The sequence below is a fragment of the Lipophrys pholis genome (assembly GCF_963383615.2).
Source record: "Lipophrys pholis genome assembly, chromosome: 16".
Taxonomy (NCBI): Eukaryota; Metazoa; Chordata; class Actinopteri; order Blenniiformes; family Blenniidae; genus Lipophrys; species Lipophrys pholis.
This window is the reverse complement of record NC_137634.1, coordinates 26,303,886-26,329,020: the sequence shown is the minus strand read 5'-3', so window position 1 is coordinate 26,329,020 and position 25,135 is coordinate 26,303,886. Positions and strand designations below refer to the sequence as shown.

The following is a 25,135-nucleotide window of genomic DNA, read 5'->3' as shown; positions in this document are numbered from 1 at the left end:
ACAATGGTAGAATGCAGAGTTCTAACTCAGGTTTAACCTTTTAGATCATCTGCCATCGTGTTGGGAGATTTTTAAAGCTCCAAGTCGACCAGTATTTCCACCAGACGTTTCTTTTTTCTTGAGTAAATCAAACCAGGTTGTAAGAGGCACTGAGTGCATTTAATCACACACCGTTCCTCATGTTTTAAAGAACTGTAGGTAAAACAAGCCCTGTGAGAGACAATGTATTGTACTTGGGACTTGGAAGTGCAAAAAGTGTAAATAACTTATTTCATGTGAAAACATTTTTGCTCATGAAGCAACTTTGTAAACAGAATTGCAAAACGCTGACGCATACTCAGAGGGTTTGCCACTGATGGTCCTTGAACACATTGCAGAGAGGCCTGGAGAACATTACTGGAAGGACCCGTCTCTTCATTGAGAATACTGAGAGACAAAGGTTCTCTCCAAGACATGAATATGAGTCAAGGCAAGAAGAGGCCGTACTCGATGATGCCCAAATTACTTCCTTGATGGCACATTTGTATCGTCTATAATCATTGCATAACATTACGTTTATGTCTGGCAAAATGTCCGTGCGCCCGTATTTTGGTGTCAGTAATAATTAATGAGCGTAGCTTTAGTTTGGAGCAGGTGAACACCTTTTCCATTGTCATGAATACAGCTACATTAGATTTTGGCTTCAAACCTCCTACTATTTCTTTTTATGAATTCTAATTAAGCTGGAGTGCTTAATGTTGTTCTGATGGTTTGATGGTTTTTCTAATTAAGGCAGCAATTTTGAGGGTTCAAATTACATTACATTACATTATGCACTAAATTATTACATAAAGAATGGAACACCCACATTTTGTAATAACTGTTGTAACAAGTTATTACAAAATGCGTTCAAGAATTTATCACAAAATGCGGCAGATTATTACAAAATATGGTGTTATTACAACATTATTATTACAACATTTCAAACATCATCAAATCTGTCCGAATGAAGAGAAATATCTTTATTTCAATGCTCCTGTTCACACGAGACGCCCCTCATGGAATTATTCTTCATCGACCACCTGAACTGAAAGAAACAATCCATCTGGGTGAGTGTGGGAGCTAGCTAGTTAGCTAGTTAGCTAGTTAGCTAGTTAGCTAGTTAGCTCGTTAGCTAGTTAGCCAGTATCCAGGAGCTTCGGCCTCGTTTCCACTGCGCAGTATGTGCCGGTACGGTACAGTATGGCATGGTACGCTTTAGCCCCGTTTCCACCGCACCAAAACAGAGCGGTACTGAGCGGTATGGAGCAGTATGGAGCAGTACGGAGTAGTACAAAGTGGTACAGAGCAGTACAGAGTGGTATGGAGCAGTATGGAGTGATACGGAGCGATACGAAGCGATATGGAGCAGTACGGAGCGATATGGAGCAGTACGGAGCGGTATGGAGTGGTATGGAATGGTACGGAGCAGTATGGAGCGGTACGGAGCGGTACGGAGCGGTATGGAGTGGTATGGAATGGTACGGAGCAGTATGGAGCGGTACGGAGCGGTACGGAGCGGTATGGCAAAGCTACCGAGAGCCAAATCTGGTGCGTTTCCGAGACAGAAAGTAGGGTAAGATGTAGGCGGGGTTAAGAGCTCTGCAGATACGTGACGTTGCAACAGTAATCTCAGCCGGGGCGGCTGACCTGGAGCTTTTCAATCCTCTGTTGTTGTTGTTTAAATCCTCCTCTTTGCTCTCGTTGTTTAGTTCACTTTTTTTGCAGCCACAGAGCTGCAGCTGCAACCTCCGTGTTGGGGCAGAGATCGCAGACAGCAGGGCTCGGGGCTCGGGGCAGCTCCGGTGTCACGGCGCTCCATGTGTGGATGCGGTTCGAGTCCAATTGTCGCATTGCCTCATGTCGCGTCTTGAGCCGCTGGCCGCCGCACCATAGCTCGCATGTGTCTGCACACACCGGCAGGTTCCAGAACTCCGGCGTTGGGGAACCGGAGCTCCGGAGCCGGCCAGTGTGTGAGACACATGGCGGGCTGCACAATGGAGCACCGACCAGAGACGTGAGGTGATGTGATGGGCGGACCCGGTAGTGCACCGGAGCTGCCAGCTGGACGACAGACCTCCGGGCCCCCGAGCTCCAATCCTGGTCCGGTTACGGCCGTAGTGTCTGCTCCCGAGTCCCAGCCTCCATCCTGCCTCACCTCTGCTCTTTCAACAACCAGTGCAAAGCTGAATATGTTAACAACCTGGATTCATACAGCGACATATTAAAATATTGATATTGTAGTGAATCACTGACCAATCAGCAGACGGCTCCTCAACATCAGACCGTTCAGTCATCCTGAGTACCTCAACAGAAGGGCGACGGAAAAGCCTCAACATTTTGGAGAGGTTATTTCTGTAAAATCCACAATTCTTGCAGTGGAAACCCGAACCATACCGGACCATACCGTTCCATTCCTGCACTTTTTGTGCTGTGGAAACGGGCTTATGGCACGATACGGTATGGTACAGTATGGTATGGTAGGGCACAGTGCGGTATGGTATGGTATAGTGCAGTATGGCATGGTACGGTACGGTATGGTATGATATGGCACGGTACAGTATGGTATTTCATGACATGGTATGGTACGGTACAGTATGGCAAAGTATGGGATGGCACGATATATATATGTGTGTGTGTGTGTGTGTGTGTGTGTGTGTGTGTGTGTATATATATACATATGAGAACAATTGAAGACACGACCTGTAGGTGTAGGTGTGTGGGTGACATGTGACCTGTGATGGACTGCTCACCTGTCCAGGTGAATCTGCCTTCACACACCTTTAGTGGGATAAAACCAGCAGCCTGCAGCCCTGAACAGGACAGAGCGGTGCAGAAGACAGATAACTGGATTTCTGAGAGTCCCTTTGAAAAATGTGCATCAAAATGAAAAGCAGATAAAATGTTTTTTTTGTTTCTTTGCTTTTTGTTGTTGTTTGTTGTGGAAGTTATGTCACCAATAGCAGTATTTGTTCTTTAGTGAAGACTGCATCCTGTTTTACCTGTGAGCCTGACCCTATGGCAGGGGTGTCCATCCTCGGTCCTCCAGGGTCCCTGTCCTGCAGGTTTAGCTCCTCCCAGTTGCAACACCAGCTGATCGCAATGAGGGGCTCGTTATTGGGCTTTTTCACAGCCTTGGTGATGACATCATCATTTGATTCTGGTAAGCTGAAGCAGGGAGGGACTGAAACATGCAGGACAGGGGTCCTCCAGGACCGGGCTTGGACACCCTTGCCCTATGGGGTCAAAACTGTTTGTGTTTCTTTAGAGTCTGAGTCAGTAAGAGCAACCTAAATATGAGGTGGAACGAGTTCCAACTGTGCCGACTTCCACTGGAGCGTTCAGTCAGAACATGGTCCTAAATATCCAGGCTGAAAATAGCCTCGGTATGCAGGAGCTTGCATTCCTGTTTTTTTAAGCCCAACAACGGTCTGGAGTTCCTTTCCTATTCTTTATTTTAAGATACGCTTGCAGTGCTCTTATCAGCATGCACATGCTTATTGAGCTGCTTTGTTTCTTTAGACACAAAGAACCCTTGTCCTTGTTCAGAATCTGATCAGGAAAAGACAATTCTCTGTGTGAGAGCACCATCTCTTCTGAATCCTCCAGCGGAGCTTTGACCACTGCATTTTTCTCTAAACAGCGTGAAGCCTCCTGTGGTGACGTTACATAACAAACATGCACAGTGAAGAGAATCTGACTCCAACTATGGAGACCTGATCAGAACCCGTGTGGACTAGACTCTGTTCAGAAGGACAGACAGGAACCAGTCGGTTCTTCTGAATGGACCCCATCACATCAGGATCTACACATAGAGCCGTTTAAATGAAAGCTTTTATTTTGGTTGTTCATGTCAGTGTAAACACAGCTAATGATATTGCACTAACAATGACTGACTGAACACATCTGATGAATTGACAACCACAGCGAGTGCCTTGCTTCGTTCGACCTAAATCAAAGCTTGCACTCTAAGGCCGTCTCTTCACTCTCACACCATCATCTCATCCACCAGATGGGTTTTTCTTTGGTTCTGTTGAGTCTCTTCTCATTTAATCTGGATTATAAGCCTGGCTGGCAGACATTGCACCTTGGAGCTGAATGCCTGCACATCATGGCCTCTGACTTTTCTCTCTCTCCTCCAGTCACAGAGCTGAATATCTACCCAGCATCCCTTGCTCTGCCTCCCTACTGTGTGGAAACACCAGGGGATGTAAGCGTACTTTTCCTCTTTGTTGTTCTCTCTGCCTGACAGAACACTTTGGAAACAGCATGTAATCTATTCTACTCCACAGTTGTTTAGCAGAGCCTCTGCAGTTAAAGTATGCGATGATAATGTGCGTTATGGCGCTTTTCCACTAATTCCTCCTCAGCCTTACTCTACTTGACTCTACTCACCATTGAGGCTTTTCCACTACGTGTTAGTTCCACTACCAGGTACTTCATACCTGCGGCAGGCGGCAGTCACTGATTGACCGAAACATCACGACACAGATGAGTCAGAAGGCGGCTCATTCACCGTCATTTTGTAAACTGATCACAACAGTTTAAAGTATCGTAGCGTTTGCTTGTCTTGTTTTAACATCAGCTGCTGCTAACGGCTGCTGGCAGAAGTCACCAGTTAACCAAAACCCCGGACAGTGAAGCACCATCCTAACAATCCACATTTTGTAATATTATCAATAAACATATTCAAATATATGCTATTTAATTTATCATTTGAGCTGATATCCCAGGGATGTTCACTCCACATTTGGGGGTGATTACTTGTACCCGACAGGGAGAAGCTCTGATGACTCCGCCCACACTGCGGTGGTACTGTATTGTAATGAAAAACGACCAAGACTGAGGGGAATAGAGTCAAGTAGAGGCAAGGCAAATAGTCAAGTCGAGTAGAGGAGAGGCGAGTAGAGTCAAGTCGAGTAGAGGAGAGGCGAGTAGAGTCAAGTCGAGTAGAGTTAAGTCAAGGCGAGTAGAGGCGAGGCAAGAAGAGTCAAGTCAAGTAGAGGCGAGGCAAGGCGAGTAAAGTCGATTCGAGTAGAGGCAAGGCGAGGCGAATAGATTCAAGTCGAGTAGAGTGAAGTCAAGTAGAGTCAAGTTAAGTAGAGGCGAGTCAAGGCGAGGCAAGTAGAGGTGAATAGAGTCAAGTAGAGTTGAGACGAGGCGAGTACAGTAAGTCCAGTAGAGGCGAGGCGAGGCGAGTCAGGTAGAGTGAAGTTGAGTAAGGCTGAGTAGCGGCTGGTGGAGCTGGTGGAGCTGGTGGAGCTGGTGGAGCTGCCCTCTCTGCCGCTGCAGCAGGTTCAGTGCTGTGCCTTCATGTGTTGCAGAGCAGGAGCCGGTCCACAGCCAGTCACTACCCTCTGGTGGTTTCTCTTCACCGCCACCTGCTTCTGTTCCACAGGGTGAGTTTAAATACTGCTGCTTCTCAAAACATCTGCGTGGTTCACACAGTTACTCACACAGTTACTCACACAGTTACTCACACAGTTACTCACACAGTTACTCACACAGTTACTCACACAGTTACTCACACAGTTACTCACACAAAGTCTTTTAGTAGCGTTTGGAGCTTTAGTGTAAAACATTAGTCTCTGGCTCTGGTCCTGGTCCTGGAGGGCCCTGGTCCTGGACGGCCTTGGTCCTGGAGGGCCTTGGTCCTGGAGGGCCTTGGTTCTGGAGGGATCTGGTCCTGGACGGCCTTGGTCCTGGAGGGCCTTGGTTCTGGAGGGATCTGGTCCTGGAGGGCCCTGGTCCTGGAGGGCCCTGGTTCTGGAGGGCCCTGGTCCTGGATGGACCTAGTCCTGGAGGGTTTGGGGTCATAATGGGAGGTTGGACTTTCATTGGAAGAACGGGTTGGAACATCCTGGACTTAGGTCCTTCCGGACCAGGAGTTAGGCCCTCCTTGTCCAGGACCAGGATCAGGACCAGGTCCTCCAGGACCAGGACCAGGTCCTCCAGGACCAGGACTGGAGAGTTTAAAGGTGAAAAGGATAAAGCTGTGAACATCTGTCAAGGCTGCCAAGGTGCCGTTGAGCAGGACAGTTTATTGAATGTTAGCTGATGGTTCAGTGATCAATGTTAGACGACAGCAGCTGCAGTTTTCACTGTGATGAGTAGAAATATATAGAGATCAATGGTTTCAAACATTTGTTGTCTCTTGTTTGATTTGCTGACAATGTGAGTTTTGTTTGTTCAGGTAAGCATTAAGTGCTTATCCCTGTAAGATTGACTGTCGAGTTTGGCTTAATAAATATCTCTATAAATACTAATAATACTAATAATATTAATAATAATAATAATAATAATAATAATAATAATAATAATAATAATAATATTAATAATAATAATACTAATAATATTATTAATAATAATAATAATAATAATAATAATAATAATAATAATAATAATAATAATAATAATAGCGTTTATTTATATAACACCTTTCACAGACAAAAAGCCACAAAGTACTTCACAACACAGTTCAAAAACATCAGAGAGTACACAGAATATAAAAGGCCAAGACAAGACAAAACCCCGACAGCCCAAAGTATTTCATTAAAAGCCTGAACTAATAGATGAGTCTTAAGTTTGCTCTTGAAGGTGTCAACAGAGTCAACTGAGCACAAAGAGGGAGGAAGATCCTTCCAAAGCCTCGGAGCAACAGCCTGGAAGGATCGGTCACCTCTAGTGAGGAAATGAGAGCTTGGAACCTTCAGCAGGTTCTGATCCACAGACCTCAGAGCCGTTCAGGGGTGTAAGGCTGGATCAGATCACTGACCATGCAAGGCTCTGAGGACAAGGACCAGCATTTTAGACTTGATCCTATAGGACACTGGCAGCCAATGAAGTTCTGGTTGTTCACTCAGTGAGGTGCTTCATGTTCAATGACTTTTATAATCCTACCATAGTATGAAGTTGCAGCAGTCACACAGTGTTTGTTGATGTAATCCCATGTGATGTAATCCCATGTGAGTGGAATGTCTCCAGGTTGAGATGAGGTGTCTCTGCTTCCTGTGCTGCAGGTGTATCTTCCCCAGGTGAGCAGTGAGTGGTACCTGCTGGTGTGTGCAGAGGGGCGGGAGCTCCAGGCCTGGGACCGCCTCTGCTTCACCCAGCTGTCCTGAACACAGCTGGAGGCCAACGTGGCCACTGAGCAGGACGAAGGACTCCTCGTCCTTCACGCCGTCTCTCTGGCCTCCAGATGTCCCCACAAACCCCCGAACAGGAAGAGAAGGATCAAATACCACTTTATGAGCTGAAGTCGGTGTCTTCACTGTGACGGCGCTGGGAGTTGGTGAAGAAGGAATGAAGAGGACGTCTTGGGCCTGTCTTGTGTGTTTCCAGCCTTCACAGTACTTAGATGCGCTGAACTCACTTTATATACTTATTTGTTGTGACGATGAAAATGTCTGACTTGTGAGTGACGTGGATCAGGTTCAGAGACATCCTGCCACACATATGACCTTTCAGGCTTTTAGACCATATTGGTGCGTTTAGTTGTCACAATGGACATGACGCTCTTCAGGGTTTTGTTTCCACGCTCGGGTGGAGTTTGCTCTTGTGTTGCACAGTTATATGCCTCGCCTGCTGGGCTTGTTGTAGGATAGAAAATATTGCAGATGAAGACCATAATGAAGGTTTAATGAGATTTTAAAGAGGCGGCGAACTTAATCACTAATTATTTTCCCATCATTTGAATGATGAGCAATTTACACATTGTGAATATTAAATAACTTACAGCATTTCAATCTTTATTCAACATTTCTTTATTACATTTGTTACACAGCATTGGTCCTAAAATCTCTCCAAATTCTAAAATAAAATTCAAGCAAGAATTAAGTAGTGCAAAATAACAATTGGAGTAAAACTACATGCCACGTTAAAACAACTAGTCCTAGCGGGAGTATCCAGACGCTGTTTCTCGTGTGTCTGGAGAAAAAAATTATAATATTTATATATAATATATAATAATTCTGATGGAAACAGTGTGTTGGAAATGAAAACTTATGTGTTGTGATATTTCTGTAAGTACTACAAGTGCAGCCTGTTCAACGGCAGCGTTTTTCCTTTTAAACTTGTAATTCGATGAAAACAAGTCTGTAGATGTAAAAATACAGTGCACAGAACCGGGCCGCGGATCATTTGGTCCTGGGCTGTTAAGAGAGAGTAAAGACTTTTATTTTGAAAATGCACACTGTCTCAGTCTTATTTTATTTTATTTTGAAAAACACTTCACTTCCATCAGCACTTGTTTCCCGTGCTTAAATGCATGAGTTTTTTTGTTCCTCCATGATGAAGCCTCCTTCGGCCTTTCCCTCCTCCGCTGTGGGTACCAGGGGCCTCATTTAGAAAACATTCCCAGGATTCCTACTAGAAATGTCCGTGCGCCCAAAAGCTGAAAATGGCCTGCGCCAAAAAAATTTCGAATAAATAAAACCGTGCGTACGCACATCTGCACGCACTTTCCTTTTCTAGATCCAATCCACCTGGAAGGTGACCGTTCAGGCTCCGCCCCCAACACGCCCACTTTCTACCATCAATGCTCAAAGCAAAGGGCCTCGTTATATTATTACATCTCAATCAGCCTGTTGATCTCCAGCATTTGATGCTAAAACCTGAAAGAAAAGATGAAGAAAAGGAATTTTACTGAGAGAGAAATAGTGATGGAGGAGGTGGAGGTCAGGAGATGGTGGAGGTCAGGAAAATTTGATTATTTGGTGTCACAGTAGTGGAATCACTAATAAATAAACAAAACAAAAAAAAAATCAGCAGCTCGTCGTCACTGATGGAAATAGTGAGAGTCTGAGAGAGATCAGTGACTGTAGAGGTGGAGGAGAAGAGTCTGATCTGAAGGTGGAGGTCAGAGGAGAGTGACATCATGGAGGTCAGAGGAGAGTGACATCATGGAGGAGAGTGACATCATGGGGAGGGTGACATCATGGGGAGAGTGACATCATAGAGGAGAGTGACATCATGGGGAGAGTGACATCATGGGGAGAGTGACATCATGCAGGAGAGTGACATCATAGTGGAGAGTGACATCATGGGGGAGAGTGACATCATGCAGGAGAGTGACATCATGGAGGAGAGTGACATCATGGAGGAGAGTGACATGAAGGAGAATGACATCATGCAGGAGAGTGGCATCATGGGGGAGAGTGACATCATGGGGGGACAGCACCCCAGCCCACCGCTGGACACCAAAACAGCCTCCATGGTGTCGTTGAGGAAGGAGACATTTAGGTGGAGACCAGCAGACTGATCAAGTTTTTTCTGGTTATTAAATGCATAAATTTAATATTTGAACAGAAACTGTGAAAAGGTTCAGTGGACTTTAGGTTTTATCCTCAGTCACTAGAGGTGGAGGAGGTGGAGGTTCTGTCTGCAGCAGCAGTGCGTCCCGAGCGGATGACCGTACCGCAGCTTTTATCAGGATTAACAACCATAATGTAAAAATACACTAAACTGTATGACGTCTGTATAATAATAAAATAAACAATATAAAATCTATAATTTCTTTATTTTACATGTAAACTTTGGTAAATCATCTCAACTGCAGTTTTTTTACATGAGACTTTCCCAGGGACTCGCTTTGTTACCGTGTACATACAGTTTAGTATATTTGTACCTTAAAGCTGTAAATCCTAATAAAAGCAGCTGGAACAGAACAGACGTCCCCAGAGACTGGAGACAGACAGTCAGTGTCCTCCTGAGGACGGAATCAGTTTTTACACTGGAACATCCAAACTGCAGCTTTACTCACTGTGACTGTCACCGTGCTGTTTATGTGTTTACTCTGGATTTACACTGATTGTTACTCACTTTGTCACAGTTGATAATCAATCACTTCTATCCTCTGGATCATTAGAACATATGAACATGGTTCTGCTGATTCAGCAGTAACGTTCCACTAAAGAAACATCTAGAACTCTGCAGCTTGGCTGTTTATGATCACGTGGATCAATAAGTCTGATATTTAAAGACATTAAACATATGAGATGAATCTAGTTCAATTCTCCACCTCACCATCAGCACCACCAGGTTCCCCGTCTCCAGAATGTGCTGCTCAAGGTTCTAAGTTTGAGAACCGGTACCAACATTCCCCCCCAAAGTAAATTTTTTTAAATCACAAACTTTGCTTGGGAAGTGGTGTATGCATCTTTCAGGACCTGTTTTGTGCGTAAGCAGCTTTATAAATGAGGCTCCTGGTCTGTCCGGTGTCGGTACCAGATCTGTCCGGAGTCGGTACCAGATCTGTCCGGTGTCGGTACCAGATCTGTCCGGCTTGTATGAACTACGGCAACTCTACATGGACAAACTACAATACGGGATGGCTGGGTGGACAGATAGATAGATAAACTTTCTCGCTGTCTCCAATATCATAATATTGTGTATGTATTTGTAAATATAATGAAAACAGTCACTTATCTCTACATTAGATCTGTAAATTCCTCCTCATTCATTTGGCCACAATATTTATCTTCAGTCTTGGAAAACACTGTTTAACAGGACATGACAGCCAGTTGTTTAACCAACTCAACAATTAATTTGGAATTTTATTTAATAGTTAAATTAATTACCAGAATTAACAGAAAATCTTGAAGGAGTTTGGAGTTCTGGACACAGAAGAGTCGACATCTCATTCACCTTTGTGCTCATTAATAAGACAGCAAGTACGATTCCAAAAGTTATATTTATTAACAATGACAACAAATAAAACACAGATTCTAACTACCTATATACAGCTTGGTGTGTGTGTGTGTGTGTGTGTGTGTGTGTGTGTGTGTGTGTGTGTGTGTGTGTGTGTGTGTGTGTGTGTGTGTGTGTGTAAAGATCCAGTATTTGTTTGTTCCCCATAATGTGAAAAAGGAGAGTACATTAAACCATCATTTATAATGAGCGTATCACATAATAAAGACACATTTCTATAGAAATATTGTGAGCGTTATATTAAGTACTGAACTGCCCTGTGTCACACTGCTGTGACAGACTGATGAATTTCACTTTTAGGAGAGGAAATTTATAAATGGGTCAAATCTGACTGGACTTCTAGTGAAAGAGCTCAAAGCTAATATTTGTATTGAATATCACTTCTAAATGTGTTTTCAAATAGCTGCAGTTCATCACAGTGATGAAGTGAAAGCAGTCCTACATGTAATAAGCAGGACTTGAATACATTAAATACGGGTTGAGTTTCCGCTCGGCCGACGTGAAGCTGCTGTTCTCGCTGGCCTGGCGGCGGTAGTACCTCCGCAGGGCCGGACTGCCCGGGTGGCACTGCCTCACATGCAGGAAGTACTCGTCGGGCCGGCTGGAGGTGAAACCACAGTCCTCACACACAAAGATCTTGGAGCGCCGCTGGCGGTAGGCGTACTGCTGGTGAACCCCGTGAATCTTCCTCATGTGTGACTCCAGGGAGCAGCGCTGTGTGAAGGCCTTCTCACAGAGCTCACACTTATAGGGACGGATTCCTGCAGCAGGAGGAGAGGAGGCACGCCATACATTCAATTACATCTCAGTGTGACAGGGTCAAACCCCCTGAACTCTGGAACTTCCAGTCATGTAAGAAGTCCAGCAATCAAGACGGAGAACTTTTTTTTTTTTTTTTCCAGACATCAAACTATCAACAAAAGTTTCTGACACAAAAACTGATTTTAGATTTGTTTTAACAAGTATTAAAGGAAGCAAATGTTTTTCACTTCATCATTATGACGTATATTGTTCGTACAGCAGAGGTGTTGCCCAGTGGCGGCTGCTGGTAAATTTCTTAGGTGAAGCTTTTCATTATAATTTTAATTTCAATGTTAACTTCATTTAAATACAGTGCGTTTATAAAACACAGTAAAACAAGCTTGCCTTTATTAGATCGAGAGAGCCCCCTAGTGGTGAAAATTATAGTACTTTTAAACTGATATTGAACAAAGACACTTAATAAGACTCTTTCATTAACATACTTGTAAACAAATACAAGCAGAAGCTCAATTAACCTATTTTAGAAAATGATTGTGATTTGTTGCTGGTTTACTTGGAATGATAGTTCATCTGAGTTTAGTGAAAACAAAAGGTACATCAGGTATATTTTCAAACAATACATCAATTCATATTTCAATGTATTTTAGAATTCTTTGAAAAAACCCTCAAAAAACAGAGAAGCGCAAAATAAATTGTTTTCTTAAGCTCTTAGATTTTCAGTCATTAATAAATATGATCATTAACAAACCTGCACACATTTGATAAATTCTGAACACTTTTCTGTTTGTGTGAATGAAAAAATAACTAGTTTGAGTTTTAGTGAAAACAAAAAGTATCTCAGGTGGATTTTCAAACAACACACCAATCCAAAACCTCAGAAAGAATTTCAGAATAAACTGTGTGCTTTTTTACGCTCTTAGATTTTCAGTCATTAATAAATATGAATATCTGGGCTGCACCACCGCTCCCTCACCAGCAGGAGCATCCGGACCTGAAACTCTGTTCAGTCATCGGTCCACACCCGGCTGAACCCAGCAGGGGACCTGGAAAGCAGACTCAGGTATACGAGGGAGGATCCCGCTCCGCCCCGTTAATCCAAGCCGGACCTCCTGTCTTCGGCTCCCACAAGGAGGCGTAAAGAGCCACGTGTGAAGGCACACCAGAACCAGAACCAGAACCAGAACCAGAACCAGAACCGGGATTTCAACTTGCTGGACGAGAGAGAATATCTCTCCCCTGTGTTCCTGCACCAAAGGCAGCAAACTCTTTGGAAGCACACGCCTGCCTGCTCCCAGCTCCAGGGAGAGAATGAGTATCTGGGCAGAAACGTTAATGGTTTCGTTGTGTTTGTGAGACTCCGGGACACAGATCCCGCCGGGCTCCTCAGCCTCTGTTTGTGTCTGAGTGGACAGTTGGTCCACCAGCTTGGTTGCAGGTTCTGTTCTCTTCACCTCCGCCATCAGAGTCTGGGTCGGCCTGAACCGCCCTCTGCTCAGGTATTTAAATCTGTTGGTCGATAACCTAAAGGGCTTTGATTTTGTTAAATGAGAATATTCCATTTCCCCATTGGTAGAGCCAGAGATGTCTCAGTTTACTTTATATCCCGATAGCTCTCCAAATGCATTAATTATATTCAAATGAGGCGGAACAGAAGATAATGGATCACTTCAAAATAAAAGCATATCGTCTGCATAAAGAGAGATCTTGTGTGTTCTGTCTTTAGTTTGGCTCCTTTAACTAACGAGGAGCTTCTGATCATTTCAGCCAGTGGCTCCACTGCTAAGATGAAAAGTAGAGGGGACAGGGGACATCCTTGTTTACTACCTTTGCTGATCATAACTGGATCTGATGTCCCTCCATTTATACAAACTGAGGCTTCTGGAGTGAAGTATAAGAGTTTCACCCAATCCAAAAACAACTTCACCAAAAGAAAATTTCTTTAAAGTTTGAAACAAATAAAGCCATTCGATGTCATCAAATACTTCCTCAGCATCTAATGTTACAATCAAAACATTAGATTTTTTTAACGTGACATACTGTAATATATTTAAGACTCTTCTGATATTTGAATATGAGTTTCTAGTAGCCGCAAATCCTGTTTGATCATGATTCACAATTTTTGGTAAAATACTTTTTATTTCAGGTTGCAAGCAGTTTTGCTAAAATCTTCTTACCATCCGTATTATGCCTATAAGAGGCAGGGTTATTTGGGTCCTTATTTTCCTTTAATATTACTTTATTTAAAGCCTGTTGAATAGAAGTGGGTAGTTTTTTGGCTGAGAAGGAATGTGTCTACATATTTGTTAGCAACGGTGCAAAAATGTCTTTCAAAGCTTTCTATGTTTGGGGGAGCAGCTCATCAGGCCTCCTGCCTCCCTGAAGGCAGAGTATCGACCACCTTCTCTATTTCTTCACACGTTCTATCCGTCTCACAGCTCAGTTTATCTACTTCCGATACTTTAGGCAAGTTTAACTGTTCAGAAAAGTGGTTGGTATTTCTGTGAATATCTGTTAGATTAGTAGTATACGGAGATGAATAATCTTCATGAAAGACTTTTAAAATTTCATTGTTTGATTGTTGCAGTTTCCCATTTTTGTCTTTAATTTGTATTATTTCTTTGTTTGGAACTTTATTATTAATGAGATTAGACAGATATTTCCCTGTCCTATTGGCCTGAACATATACTTTATGTTTTTGCTTAAACTGTGTTTTTTCTGCATTTTGGGTCAAAGGGGGCCTTGAGTGTCGTTCTTGTACTTAAGAGATCGGCCCAATTCGCTTCATTACCGTTTTATCATTTAGTTCAGCTTCTTGTAGCTCTATCTCCAGACGCTTCTGCTCACTCAGCTTCTTTTTCTTTCTAGCAGAACAATAAGTAATAATTAATCCTCTCAGATAAGCCTGAGTTAGATAGTACTGAAGGGTTTGTATATTCTTTGTTTTTTCTGCTATGAAAAGTAGAAGTTCTTTGTGAGCGGAAGAACAAAAGTCTGGGTCGGATATTATATTATGGACCGATTACAATTCCATGTACTTCGATGTGAGTAATGTTTTGATACTTTTATATGCAAGAAAACTGGAGCATGATCTGAAATATGAATTGATCCGATGCCACATTTTTCAATCAGTTCAACAGAATTTTGTGGAACTAAAAAGAAATCAATTCGTGAGGAGGATTTCTGAGGGCTTGAATAAAATGTGGTTTTTATTTACTGGATTTAATCTACGCCAAATATCAACCATTCCAGTTTCCTCAAGTAATCGGTTTAACGCTGACCAACAGCAGTCTAGATCTAGGTTGACCAACCCCTGTATCCCCCACACCCCCCAGGCAGCCAGAGCAGCCCAGAGGAGAGCATGCTGCGCTGCTAACTGAGTCCTGACATTTAGAAGAGGCACATGTCTAATATCAACCTGAAAGGATGAGCAGGAACTAATGGTCAACAGACACTTCATAAATCAATCTGCATTTTTTTTTAAATAATTAATATGTTCCTATACAGCTTTTTCTTCTTCTTTCCTTTTTTTGTTCAAATTTAAATCATTTAAGTTTTGTTGCTTTATTTCATATTAAATTCCCTTTTTAAATAGATTAAGTGTACATAAGTCAAAACTAAGCGTGAGGCGCTTCCCTTTCACTGTTACACAATAGATCGTAGTAATTTACCAAAAATTATTTCATAAACAAAAGTTCTGTTGCAAAGAACAAAAACAACAACAACAACAAACGTCAATAACAACAACAAACAAACGGTGGACTAATATTTCCAGAAACTGTCTAAAACTGAAGCAAAATCTCAGGAAGGAATATTGAGAAGACGAGTGGGATTGAAACCCTTTAGTGCAGCGGAGGTCGGCGCCATGTTGGATTACTCCACAGGGGACGATGGTCGCCCCGCCTGGGCTTCTTGTGAAGCAACATGTTGCTGCGCCTCCACAGGTCAGTGGAATCTGGGATATTTGCCCAGACATGTAATGGACAGTACTGCTGGGTATTTCATGGCACATCTGATCCCGGGAGTTTGAAGTTTCTTTTTCACCGGGAGGAAGGCTTTGCTTTGCTTTGCTTTGCTTTGCTTTGCTTTGCTTTGCTTTGCTTTGCTTTGCTTTGCTTTGCTTTGCTTTGCTTTGCTGGGCTGGAATCGCCCGGCTGAAGTCCGGGAAGATGTGAAAGAAAAGCTCCTTCTTCTCTCCTGCCGAGCGGAAAATCTTCTCTTTGTCCTGAAAACTCAGGAGCTTTGTCCTGATAACTCAGAAGCTTTGTCCCGATAACTGAGGAGCTTTGTCTTGATAACTCAGAGCTTTGTCCTGATAACTGAGGAGCTTTGTCTTGATAACTCAGAGCTTTGTCTTGATAACTGAGGAGCTTTGTCCTGATAACTCAGAAGCTTTGTCCCGATAACTGAGGAGCTTTGTCTTGATAACTCAGAGCTTTGTCCTGATAACTCAGAAGCTTTGTCCTGATAACTGAGGAGCTTTGTCCTGATAACTGAGGAGCTTTGTCCTGATAACTCAGGAGCTTTGTCCTGATAACTGAGGAGCTTTGTCCTGATAACTCAGGAGCTTTGTCTTGATAACTGAGGAGCTTTGTCCTGATAACTGAGGAGCTTTGTCTTGATAACTGAGGAGCTTTGTCTTGATAACTCAGAGCTTTGTCCTGACAACTGAGGAGCTTTGTCTTGATAACTGAGGAGCTTTGTCTTGATAACTGAGGAGCTTTGTCTTGATAACTGAGGAGCTTTGTCCTGATAACTCAGAAGCTTTGTCCTGATAACTGAGGAGCTTTGTCCTGATAACTGAGGAGCTTTGTCCTGATAACTCAGGAGCTTTGTCTTGATAACTGAGGAGTTTTGTCTTGATAACTCAGAAGCTTTGTCCTGATAACTGAGGAGCTTTGTCTTGATAACTGAGGAGCTTTGTCCTGATAACTCAGGAGCTTTGTCCTGATAACTCAGGAGCTTTGTCCTGATAACTCAGAAGCTTTGTCCTGATATCTCAGGAGCTTTGTCCTGATAACTCAGAAGCTTTGTCCTGATAACTCAGGAGCTTTGTCCTGATAACTGAGGAGCTTTGTCCTGATAACTCAGAAGCTTTGTCCTGATAACTCAGGAGCTTCATAATAAGCGTTCGTGGTCGTTTCGCCGAGACGGTGGCGTCTCTCCAGGCGCAGCGGTTCCGTGAAGTGGTCTGTCCCGAGTAACTCCGGGATGAAAGCTGTGGAATCGGTTCCTTCTGAAGCCTCGGGGAACCCCACTCACTCTTATTCTCAAGTCGTCCACCTTTGACAGCAGTAAAGTCCTAGTCCTCTCCAGGGTCTTTAAGCGCCCCCCCTTGCGTCGTGCAGGTCGTCCTCTGTTTTGCTGACCCGCTGTTGGACCTCCACATATCGTTGCTCATTGACACGTCCAAGTGGTTCCGTCTTTTCAATTGTTTCAAGTCGAACAAGAACCTGTAGTTTGCTATCCTCAATTGCTCGAAGTAGAGATTACATCGTGCTTTCACCTCCTGTTGTTTGATTATAGGCACGTCTAGCACTTGTGAACAGAAAAGCGATAGTATCAAATAATCAACCAATTCTCACATATAACTGCACGTTAAAGTTTAATATTCATTGATTTTCAATGTCTCTCATTTCACGTATGATCCGATGCATCGAAGCTCATTAATTTCAGCTTTTAAGACCAGCCTGGGTGCAGAGCTCACCCATGCTCCACCTTCTCCTACGCCACCTTGGACGTGTCGATGTGTTTGTTAAACAAAATTCAGGAAATAAAATACGACCGTAATTCTTTAGTTCAAGTTTGATTTGCTGGAAAACCTGGAAGTCGAGTCTCTTCTTCTTCTGTTGCTGCTGCTGCTTCACCGTCCAGACTCGTCTGGTTGCTTTGCAGGAATGGTATTGTTAAAAATTGAATGATTCATTTAAATGTTTTGTTGTTGTTTACATGCACTCAGAGGTTATTTGTGATATGCAAATCCTTTTTCTTTGCTTTCAGAATCATCACATTGAAAGGATTTAGGGAAGGTTTGTATGTTTTTCTAACTGTGAGCCGTTAAGTTTGTTGAACTAAAATTAGAATTATATTAAATTGAGCTCCAACAAAATGTAATTGTCATGTATGCATGACTTCTGTTGTTTCTTTCCAAGGTTGTACTTTGACTTTGTCTCTTCTTTCAAGAGTAATGTAATAAAATGTCTTAAACTTCCTGTGTGTTCTGTCTCCTGAGGTTTTTACAAGGAAATTCTCCTGACTACTTTGTAGATAAATATCAGAGTCAAGTATAAAATAAAGGTCTGCCTGACACATTAGCAGGATGAAGAGTTCCTCAGTTTGCAGGATGGGGTTGCCAGGTTCCGTGTCTCAGACCTTGTTGCCAGGTCACCAGTGTTGTAGTGTATTTTTTATCTTGTTTTTTTTAATTCAGACTGCAGCAGCCAGATAAACATCTGAATCAACTGTGGGCGAGTTCAATGCTCACAGGCAGCCTGAAGGGGGCAGCAACGCGATGCGCCGTTGTTTACTCTCCCATCAAGCGAAGAAGAGGGCCGACTTCCGGGTTTTCTGGCAGGCAAATCAAACTTGAAATAAAGAATTACGGTCGTATTTTATTTCCTGATCTTTGTTTAAGAAAGGCATAACAGGAAACAGGAAACGACCCAATTTCTGTTCTTCGTTTTCCGATATCAAAACGAAAGTCGAATGGCCAGAAGGTACAAGGACCACACTGCCTCTTCTCTGGTGGTCCCTTCACTCTCCCTTTGTACTCTGCCACCCCCTGGTGGACGCTTCACAAACTCACTTTACTGTGACGGCCTCCCTGAACCACCTGAAGCTGAGGGCTTTACCTGCAGTAGCAGGCAGCCTGAGTCACACCTCCCTCAGCTCCTCTGCAGAAGAGGTGTTCAACGACATTTCATTAAGTTCCTGTATGAGGGTGTATGCACATCAGAATTACATCTTTCTGGGTCTCATGTTCACATTATGACCTTAGTAATACTGAAATCAATGTGACCCTGCACAGGATTAAGCTATAGACAAGATGGATCGATGGATGGATAAGACTGAAATGATGTGTGACCACTAGTGGACAAATCAGGAACAGCAGTTACTTTCACTGAAAGTAAGCGTAAGACACCCTTTGTTTTCTTTACACTTTGCAAGGTCATCGTGTGGGCTGCTTTTGGCTCACAGGCTGTGTAATACGTGTCAACGTGTCTGACCTGTATGTGTTCGCATGTGCCTCTTCAAGTCAAAGGTATCGTTGAATCCTTTGCCACAGAAACGACAAGGGTGTCTCTTCACGAGGCTGTGGCACTTGAGGTGGCGTGTTAACATGCGCTGCAAGGGGAAGATCTTGTGGCACACCGAGCACACAAAGTCACCCGAGACCGAGGACGGGCGGGGTCGAGGCTGGAGGGACAGACAGAAGAGACAGGAAGCACAATTATCTCCCGGTTAACCATCTTATTCAGAGACAAAAGTCTTTCTCAGGGACCCTCAGTGCAGGCGGTCCGCTCTGGGATTCACACATTAAACCCCCAAACACAAGCTGACTTCTTGGCCACTGCTGGCCTAGAGAACATAGAATAGAATAGAATAGAATAGAATAGATTAATCCAGACATTTTTTACAGCCTTGCTTCACACAGAATAGAAAATTAATCAAATAGAATGGTAAAATATCAAAAAAGCAAGAATAAAATATTTAACAAGTAGATATTCTTTTGTAAAAGATAAACGGTTGCTAAAAATATAGAGGGAAGGACTTGATCAAGTCTGCCTTCATCTGCCTCTTTTTTTCTGACGGCAGACGTCAGGTCATGTGACTGCCAAGTTCCTGCTGAGCTCCTCCCAACAGGAAGACCGTCTGCACCTGAGAGTCTTGTGTCAATCACCCTGATGTGTCCCACCTGTGTTAACTCCCAGTTTATATCACCTGCTGGACTCCTTCACCTGCTCCTGTGAGGCCACGTTTACACGTACCTGGTTTTTACAAACACAGATACAGTAAAACCTGCCATGTAGGGACGACCTACAATCCAAGGGCAAGTGTCACCTGAAGACAGGTGTCCTCTCTTTGGAGGGACAGGTCACGAGGACAAATTGTAGGATCAGTTGATATTGAAGGAACCAAACACCAAATATGTTATTTTAAAGCAGATAACTGAACCAATACAAGATGTATACAATATAAATACATATACATACATGTAAATAAGATGTATACAAGATGAATATTAAATCAGATTTAATGTATTTCAGGGACCACCAGTTTCCTCCTGAGTGGACTAGACTGGTAAAATATTGTTATAATAATCTTTAAATTTACACTTCAAAGTTTTTCTTTGTTGTGGTCACAGTGTGTGTAATGAAAGTATCTATATTTTTGTAAGATCAAACCGTTAGTACTGAAAATGATTACAATCGCAACATAAAGTCAATTTTAATGAAACATTCTGGTGCAAAATACAATGAAATGTAAAATAAACTAGTATAAATCCTCTATAGGCTCCTTGCTTGGTGGGACCAGATTGGAGCCTCTTGGTGCGTTACGGAACCTTATGGATGGTTACGTTACATTAAGGAACGTTAAGGAGGTGAGCCCAGAGTGTAGTATGGATGGAATCATGTATCACCCGCCGCCCGGCACAGTCTGCGGACATGTAGTATGGAAATCCTGGAGGGGCTGACGGAGAGGAGCTTCACAGAGCAGCTCCCTGCTGCTGGAGGCGGCCATGATTCACATCTCTAAACTAACCTCCTGACACCACAACGTCTGAATATTCCAATAATCTGGTCCAGCCCAGGTATTTTGGTCGTTTCAGTGTCGCTCAGCTTGAAATTTACCAGGAAAACCTGTTTGTTGTCCTCGTCAGCAGGTTGTCCTCATTAAGGTGAGTTAACAGGTAAATATGTGTCTGTGCTCAGTGACGTGTCCAGTACAGACGGTCAGTCTTACCTGATCCTCACAGGTTCGATTGTATTTCCCCCTCTATGTTTAAAAAAAAAAATATTCATTTACCCAGAACTGCATATCCACCTGGTTCAGAGCTGATATGAGCAGCAACAGGTGACAGTGTAACAAGACGCATGAAGCCATTATAGCCAATCAGAACCCTCGAAAAAAAACCTGATGTCACAAATTGTGACGTAAAAATCCGCCTCCCTTCCTTTAGATGCAACCGGAGACAGAGTTTATCCAGATCTCCACGGTGGCTGGAGTTTTCAGGAATCATTGTGTGTGATGAAGTGTCGCTGGTTCATGTGTCAATGTGTGGTCCAAAGAGAAATATCACCGTTTCTTTCAAATACCTGGGTACATATATATGTGAACTAACGTTTTGTCTGATGACCCTGAGCAAAAGCAGACAGAACTAAAATGACCAACAACCATCTCTGTGACGTCCTTCGCATCTCAAGCACCAACCTGAGTCCAGACCTGCCAGCCATCCTGCAGGCCGAAGCACAACTTCATGGATGCACATTCATCGTGTTGTTAAGCCCTATTACTTAATAAATGTAATCATTTTGCATTGATAGCACTTTTAAAACAAATATTAGCTGATCGGTTAACAAAGTTATTTGCATAACAAGCTTGAAATATATAATATATAATTGATATTTTATCCACACCCTCTTCTCATACAGGCCTGTCAAGGAGCAATCGGAGGCAGCTGTAAGAGAATGAACTGACACCCTTTTTCTTCTAAAAGAATAGAAATCCCGTCCAGAGCAGTGGAGGAGGCTGATTGATTTAATTTACTTCAATAAGCCAGGTGAGGCAGTGAGTGGCCCGGCTGTTTGTGTTTTGTTCCATATGTGGCCCTCGGGGGAACAAAGCTCGGACACCCCTGGGTTCCCCACTCTAACCCTAACCCTAACCCTTTCGTCACTGCTTTGATAGGCAGTCTGTCTTTTGGTTGTTCTGTGGAGAAAGTGTTCTTATCTAACGCAACGTCTAACACTTCATTCAAGTCTCCTTCAATTATTGTACAGTCGCCTGATATGTCTCCAACTATTTGGTTAGTTTATGGAAAAAATTAGCATCCTCTATATTGGGGCATAAATATTGCAGAGATTAATATTAATCCCGTTAATTTTTTACCTCTAAACATATCATTCTCCCTTCGGAATCTTTTTCTTCTTTTACAACTACAAAATTAAGTTTTTTATGCACCAAAATAGCCCCCCCATGCTTTTTACTTGTATATGAAGTGTGAAACACTCATCCCACCCAGTCTCTCCTTCATTTCTGTACCTCGGAATCCAATAGATGTCCCTTGTATAAATGCCAATTGAGTCTGTTGTGAACTTTAAGGGGAAAGTACTCGTTCTCCTGCTGCCAAGTCTCCCTGAGGAACATGACATCCAGTTTCCTTGTTCACAGTGGAGCGTGCATTTAGCTGGGCGCTTCTGGTGGAATGCAGGTGTGGTGCGACCGGTCCGGTCCGATACGTTCCTCCGCGGCTGGATGTGACGGTCTACTTGACAGGTAACCTGGAGCAGGACACGCTGGCGGGATGTAGGATTACAGACATGCTGGGTTGGAAAGACCCGGTCCGAGATGCTCCCCACGGGGGATGACGAACGGGCTGCGCCCCCATCAGATTGCCGGCAGGAACCGACCTCAGACAGGACCCGCTCGGCCAGGTTGAAAATCCTGGGGGTCTGCACTTCCTCTGCCTGGTCTGGACACCGGCCCTGGATCCCCTCCGTCATCTCCTCCTGCCCCGGCGCACTGCTAGCAGCAGCTGCTAGGCCCAGGAGGTGTGGAATTCCAGTTTTGGAGGGAAAAAGTCTCTGTACCTGTGCCAGGTACCACAGAATCCTCCATGGCTGCCTTAACAGCGTGTGGCGATTATACGGAATGATTGCTGAGACACCGCTATTTGTCGATAGGGTTGACACAACATAGTATAGTATGTGAAAAAACACAAAAAAAGCAGAGCAGAGAGGCAGAAGAAACTCGGCCGGACACATCCTCTCATCCCCAGCACATAAGAAGCATTAGATTGAAGGAAATGTACACAAACTGCTGCGTAATGATAATTGGTTTTCTACATATCAGGATCAATAAGAGCTGACTGAATGAAGACAATCACCCCATGAACGGTATTGTTTCCCACATGAGAAGGTGTCACCTTGGTTCCACTGACCAGGGCCAATGTGCTGGGATGGTAGAAGGAGCTCCTGAGCACCAGAGTGGACCAGTCTGGTTTAGCTTCACTGCCTCCTCCTCCTGGTACTGCCACAGGTACTGGCATTATGAATCCTGCTCCTGGTCCTGACGCAGAGGCTGGTTGTGAAGCGGCGGCCGGCTGTTCAGCATCTGAACTGCAGGACATTTCATTTTCACCTGCGAAAAGTAAAGTTGCAGCTTTTAGTTGATGAACAGATTAAATGGTCAAATTACTGCATTCAACAACAAATACTTGGGGAATAAGAAGACCAGAGGCCTGTACTACCAAGCTGGATTAACTCTGGTTTTCTGTACTATGATGCTCGCTCACTTCTCACCAGGATAAATCACCATGGTAACTGACGCTGAAAGTCTAACCTGCTCCGGAGCAGGTTATGTTCTGGATAAGAGGTCAGAGCTCCGCCTCCTGACCAATCAGATCTCTTGGAAAATGCCCCGCCCATTCCTAAATGATGGTGATTGGTGCTCAGGTTCAGAGCGATCTTTTTGACATAATAAAATAAATCCTGATCACTGAGATTTTGAGGGATGTTTTGTTCTTGACTTGTTCCGAGTTTGTTTGTCTTTATGAGGTTCATGATCACACCTGACAGAACTGCAGAACCATGAATTTATGGAAACCAGAACTCCTCCTGTCGTCACGGTGATGAATTAATATTCCAACACAAAACACAAGAGAAACTCAGCCTCAAAACAAGTGGATGGAAAATCTAAAGTAAAAGAAGAGCAGTGAGGAGGTTCAGCCTGAAACCTTTCTGATGGAATAAAGTGAAATTGATTGATCAGCAGACGTGCTGTCCGTTAGGGTTAGGATTTATATCACTGATAGATTAATCTGCTCTAATCTTACCAAGTCAGCATTAACAAGTCAGGAATATTCTGGTTTTGGCTGCAGCAGCAGTGTTGCTTTGAGCTGCTGGATGTGTTTGAATTCTTCATAATCTCAGAGAAGAACTGCTCCTTCAGTAATCTGCAAACTGCTCTGCAGGATTTCGCCGTGTGTGATTGGTCAGACGCTGCAAGCTCCGCCCCTTTCACGTGAACGCTCACACGTAGGTCTGGGTTGAACTAGCGGTGGCACATCTGGATAAGTCAACCCAGGAAACAGAGAGATCCTGGATGTGTTGATCACGGTGCGTAGTGCAGCTTGTGATGATGTGCCAGTAAATTAGATGGCTCCCTTAAGGCCCCTACATACTCCCAAAAGAAGAAGATGAAAGTTCACTTGCTGACACAACCAGCAGAAATTCTTTTGTCTTGGTCAGGACGTATGATGTTGACAGCCCTGAGTGATGCGTCTTCTGGAGTAGGAATTGGCCTTGAAGGTCAATTTATACTCCCGGGACAGCAGAAGAAACTTCTGACACTAAAGATCTGAGTGAACAAATAACGTAATTCTCTTCGCTCAGCTCTGTCTATCAGAAGACATTTTGACCGACTGTGCCCCTCGTCTTTTCTTCTGCGTGGTCCACAAACTGTGTGATTGGTCAGATTTTTCTTGTTTACGTCTGCATTTTGCCACAAGTCCATGACAGGGCGGGGCATTTTGTATTTTCACAACCGCCCCTGCTCAATAATGACTGTATCAGCATATTTTCATTTTGTTTAGCATGTAGCCTTGCTACCGCGTGAGCCCTGAAGCTCATTAGCATGTAGCATGTAGCCTTGCTACTGTGTGAGCTCTGAAAATCATTAGCATGTAGCAGGTAGCGTCGCCATTGTGTGATCCCTGAAGCTCGTTAGCATGTAGCCTTGCTACTGTGTGAGCCCTGAAGCACGTTAATATTTAGCATGTAGCATGTAGCATAAGAGTTTAGTTGATGCCCCTGAACATATCACTCAAGGCAGTTAAAACCATTAAAACCAGACCAACATGGTGGCTCGGACACAAACTTTGTTTTTTATTTCAGAAACAGAAAGCAAGAAATAAGCTGTGCAGTTGAAAAGTTAAAACCGCCATTTCACAGAAGTGCGCTCAATATGAGGGGGCGTGGTCTATGGCGGGGGGCGTGGCCTACAAGTTTGCCCAGGTGCTTCTTGGAGTATGAAAAGGTGTGTGTGTGTGTGTGTGTGTGTGTGTGTGTGTGTGTGTGTGTGTGTGTGTGTGTGTGTGTGTGTGTGTGTTACCTTCTGTCCACTGGTGATGTTCTGGTTCCTTCCACTGCCACGCACCACACGGACCAGGTTTCTTCTTGATGAGGAAAGACCTTGGCATCCTTTCAGTCCTTCCAATGACGTCCCTCAGCTTAACGGGCCCACAGATCCAGTGAGATCTCTCCACAGCAGAACAAAATCAGATCAGACCTTCCTTTCTGCCCTCACTCCTAGAACATTACTGTACTGACAGTCGACCTCGGCCCTGGAGCTGGAGCTACAGAGATCCCGAAAAATCACAGCGCTGGTTTTTGTCAGGCTGTGCAGGAGCGGTGGCAGTGTACGGCTCCGG

General features: G+C 43.8%; 2 protein-coding genes across 2 annotated transcripts in view; one reads left to right on the top strand and one right to left on the bottom strand.

Annotated features, from left to right (window-relative positions):
* Positions 1-7,139, top strand: part of LOC308121917 (myotonin-protein kinase-like) — a gene marked incomplete at both ends in the record, with an annotated part of 57,533 nt that extends 50,394 nt beyond the window's left edge. The window contains 2 exons of the mRNA XM_080483443.1: positions 5,343-5,417; positions 7,038-7,139. Of these exons, the coding sequence (XP_080339569.1) occupies positions 5,343-5,417; positions 7,038-7,139 (177 nt within the window). The remainder of the gene's footprint in view (positions 1-5,342; positions 5,418-7,037) is intronic.
* A 4,024-nt stretch (positions 7,140-11,163) lies between these two features.
* drll.2 (draculin-like, tandem duplicate 2) lies at positions 11,164-24,904 on the bottom strand (the record flags this gene model as incomplete). The annotated part of the gene is made up of 4 exons (XM_080483442.1): positions 11,164-11,486; positions 18,711-18,900; positions 22,631-22,845; positions 24,817-24,904. The coding sequence occupies 4 exons, from the start codon at positions 24,902-24,904 to the stop codon at positions 11,164-11,166; spliced, it is 816 nt and encodes a 271-aa protein (XP_080339568.1).
* Between the last annotated feature and the right edge of the window lie 231 nt (positions 24,905-25,135).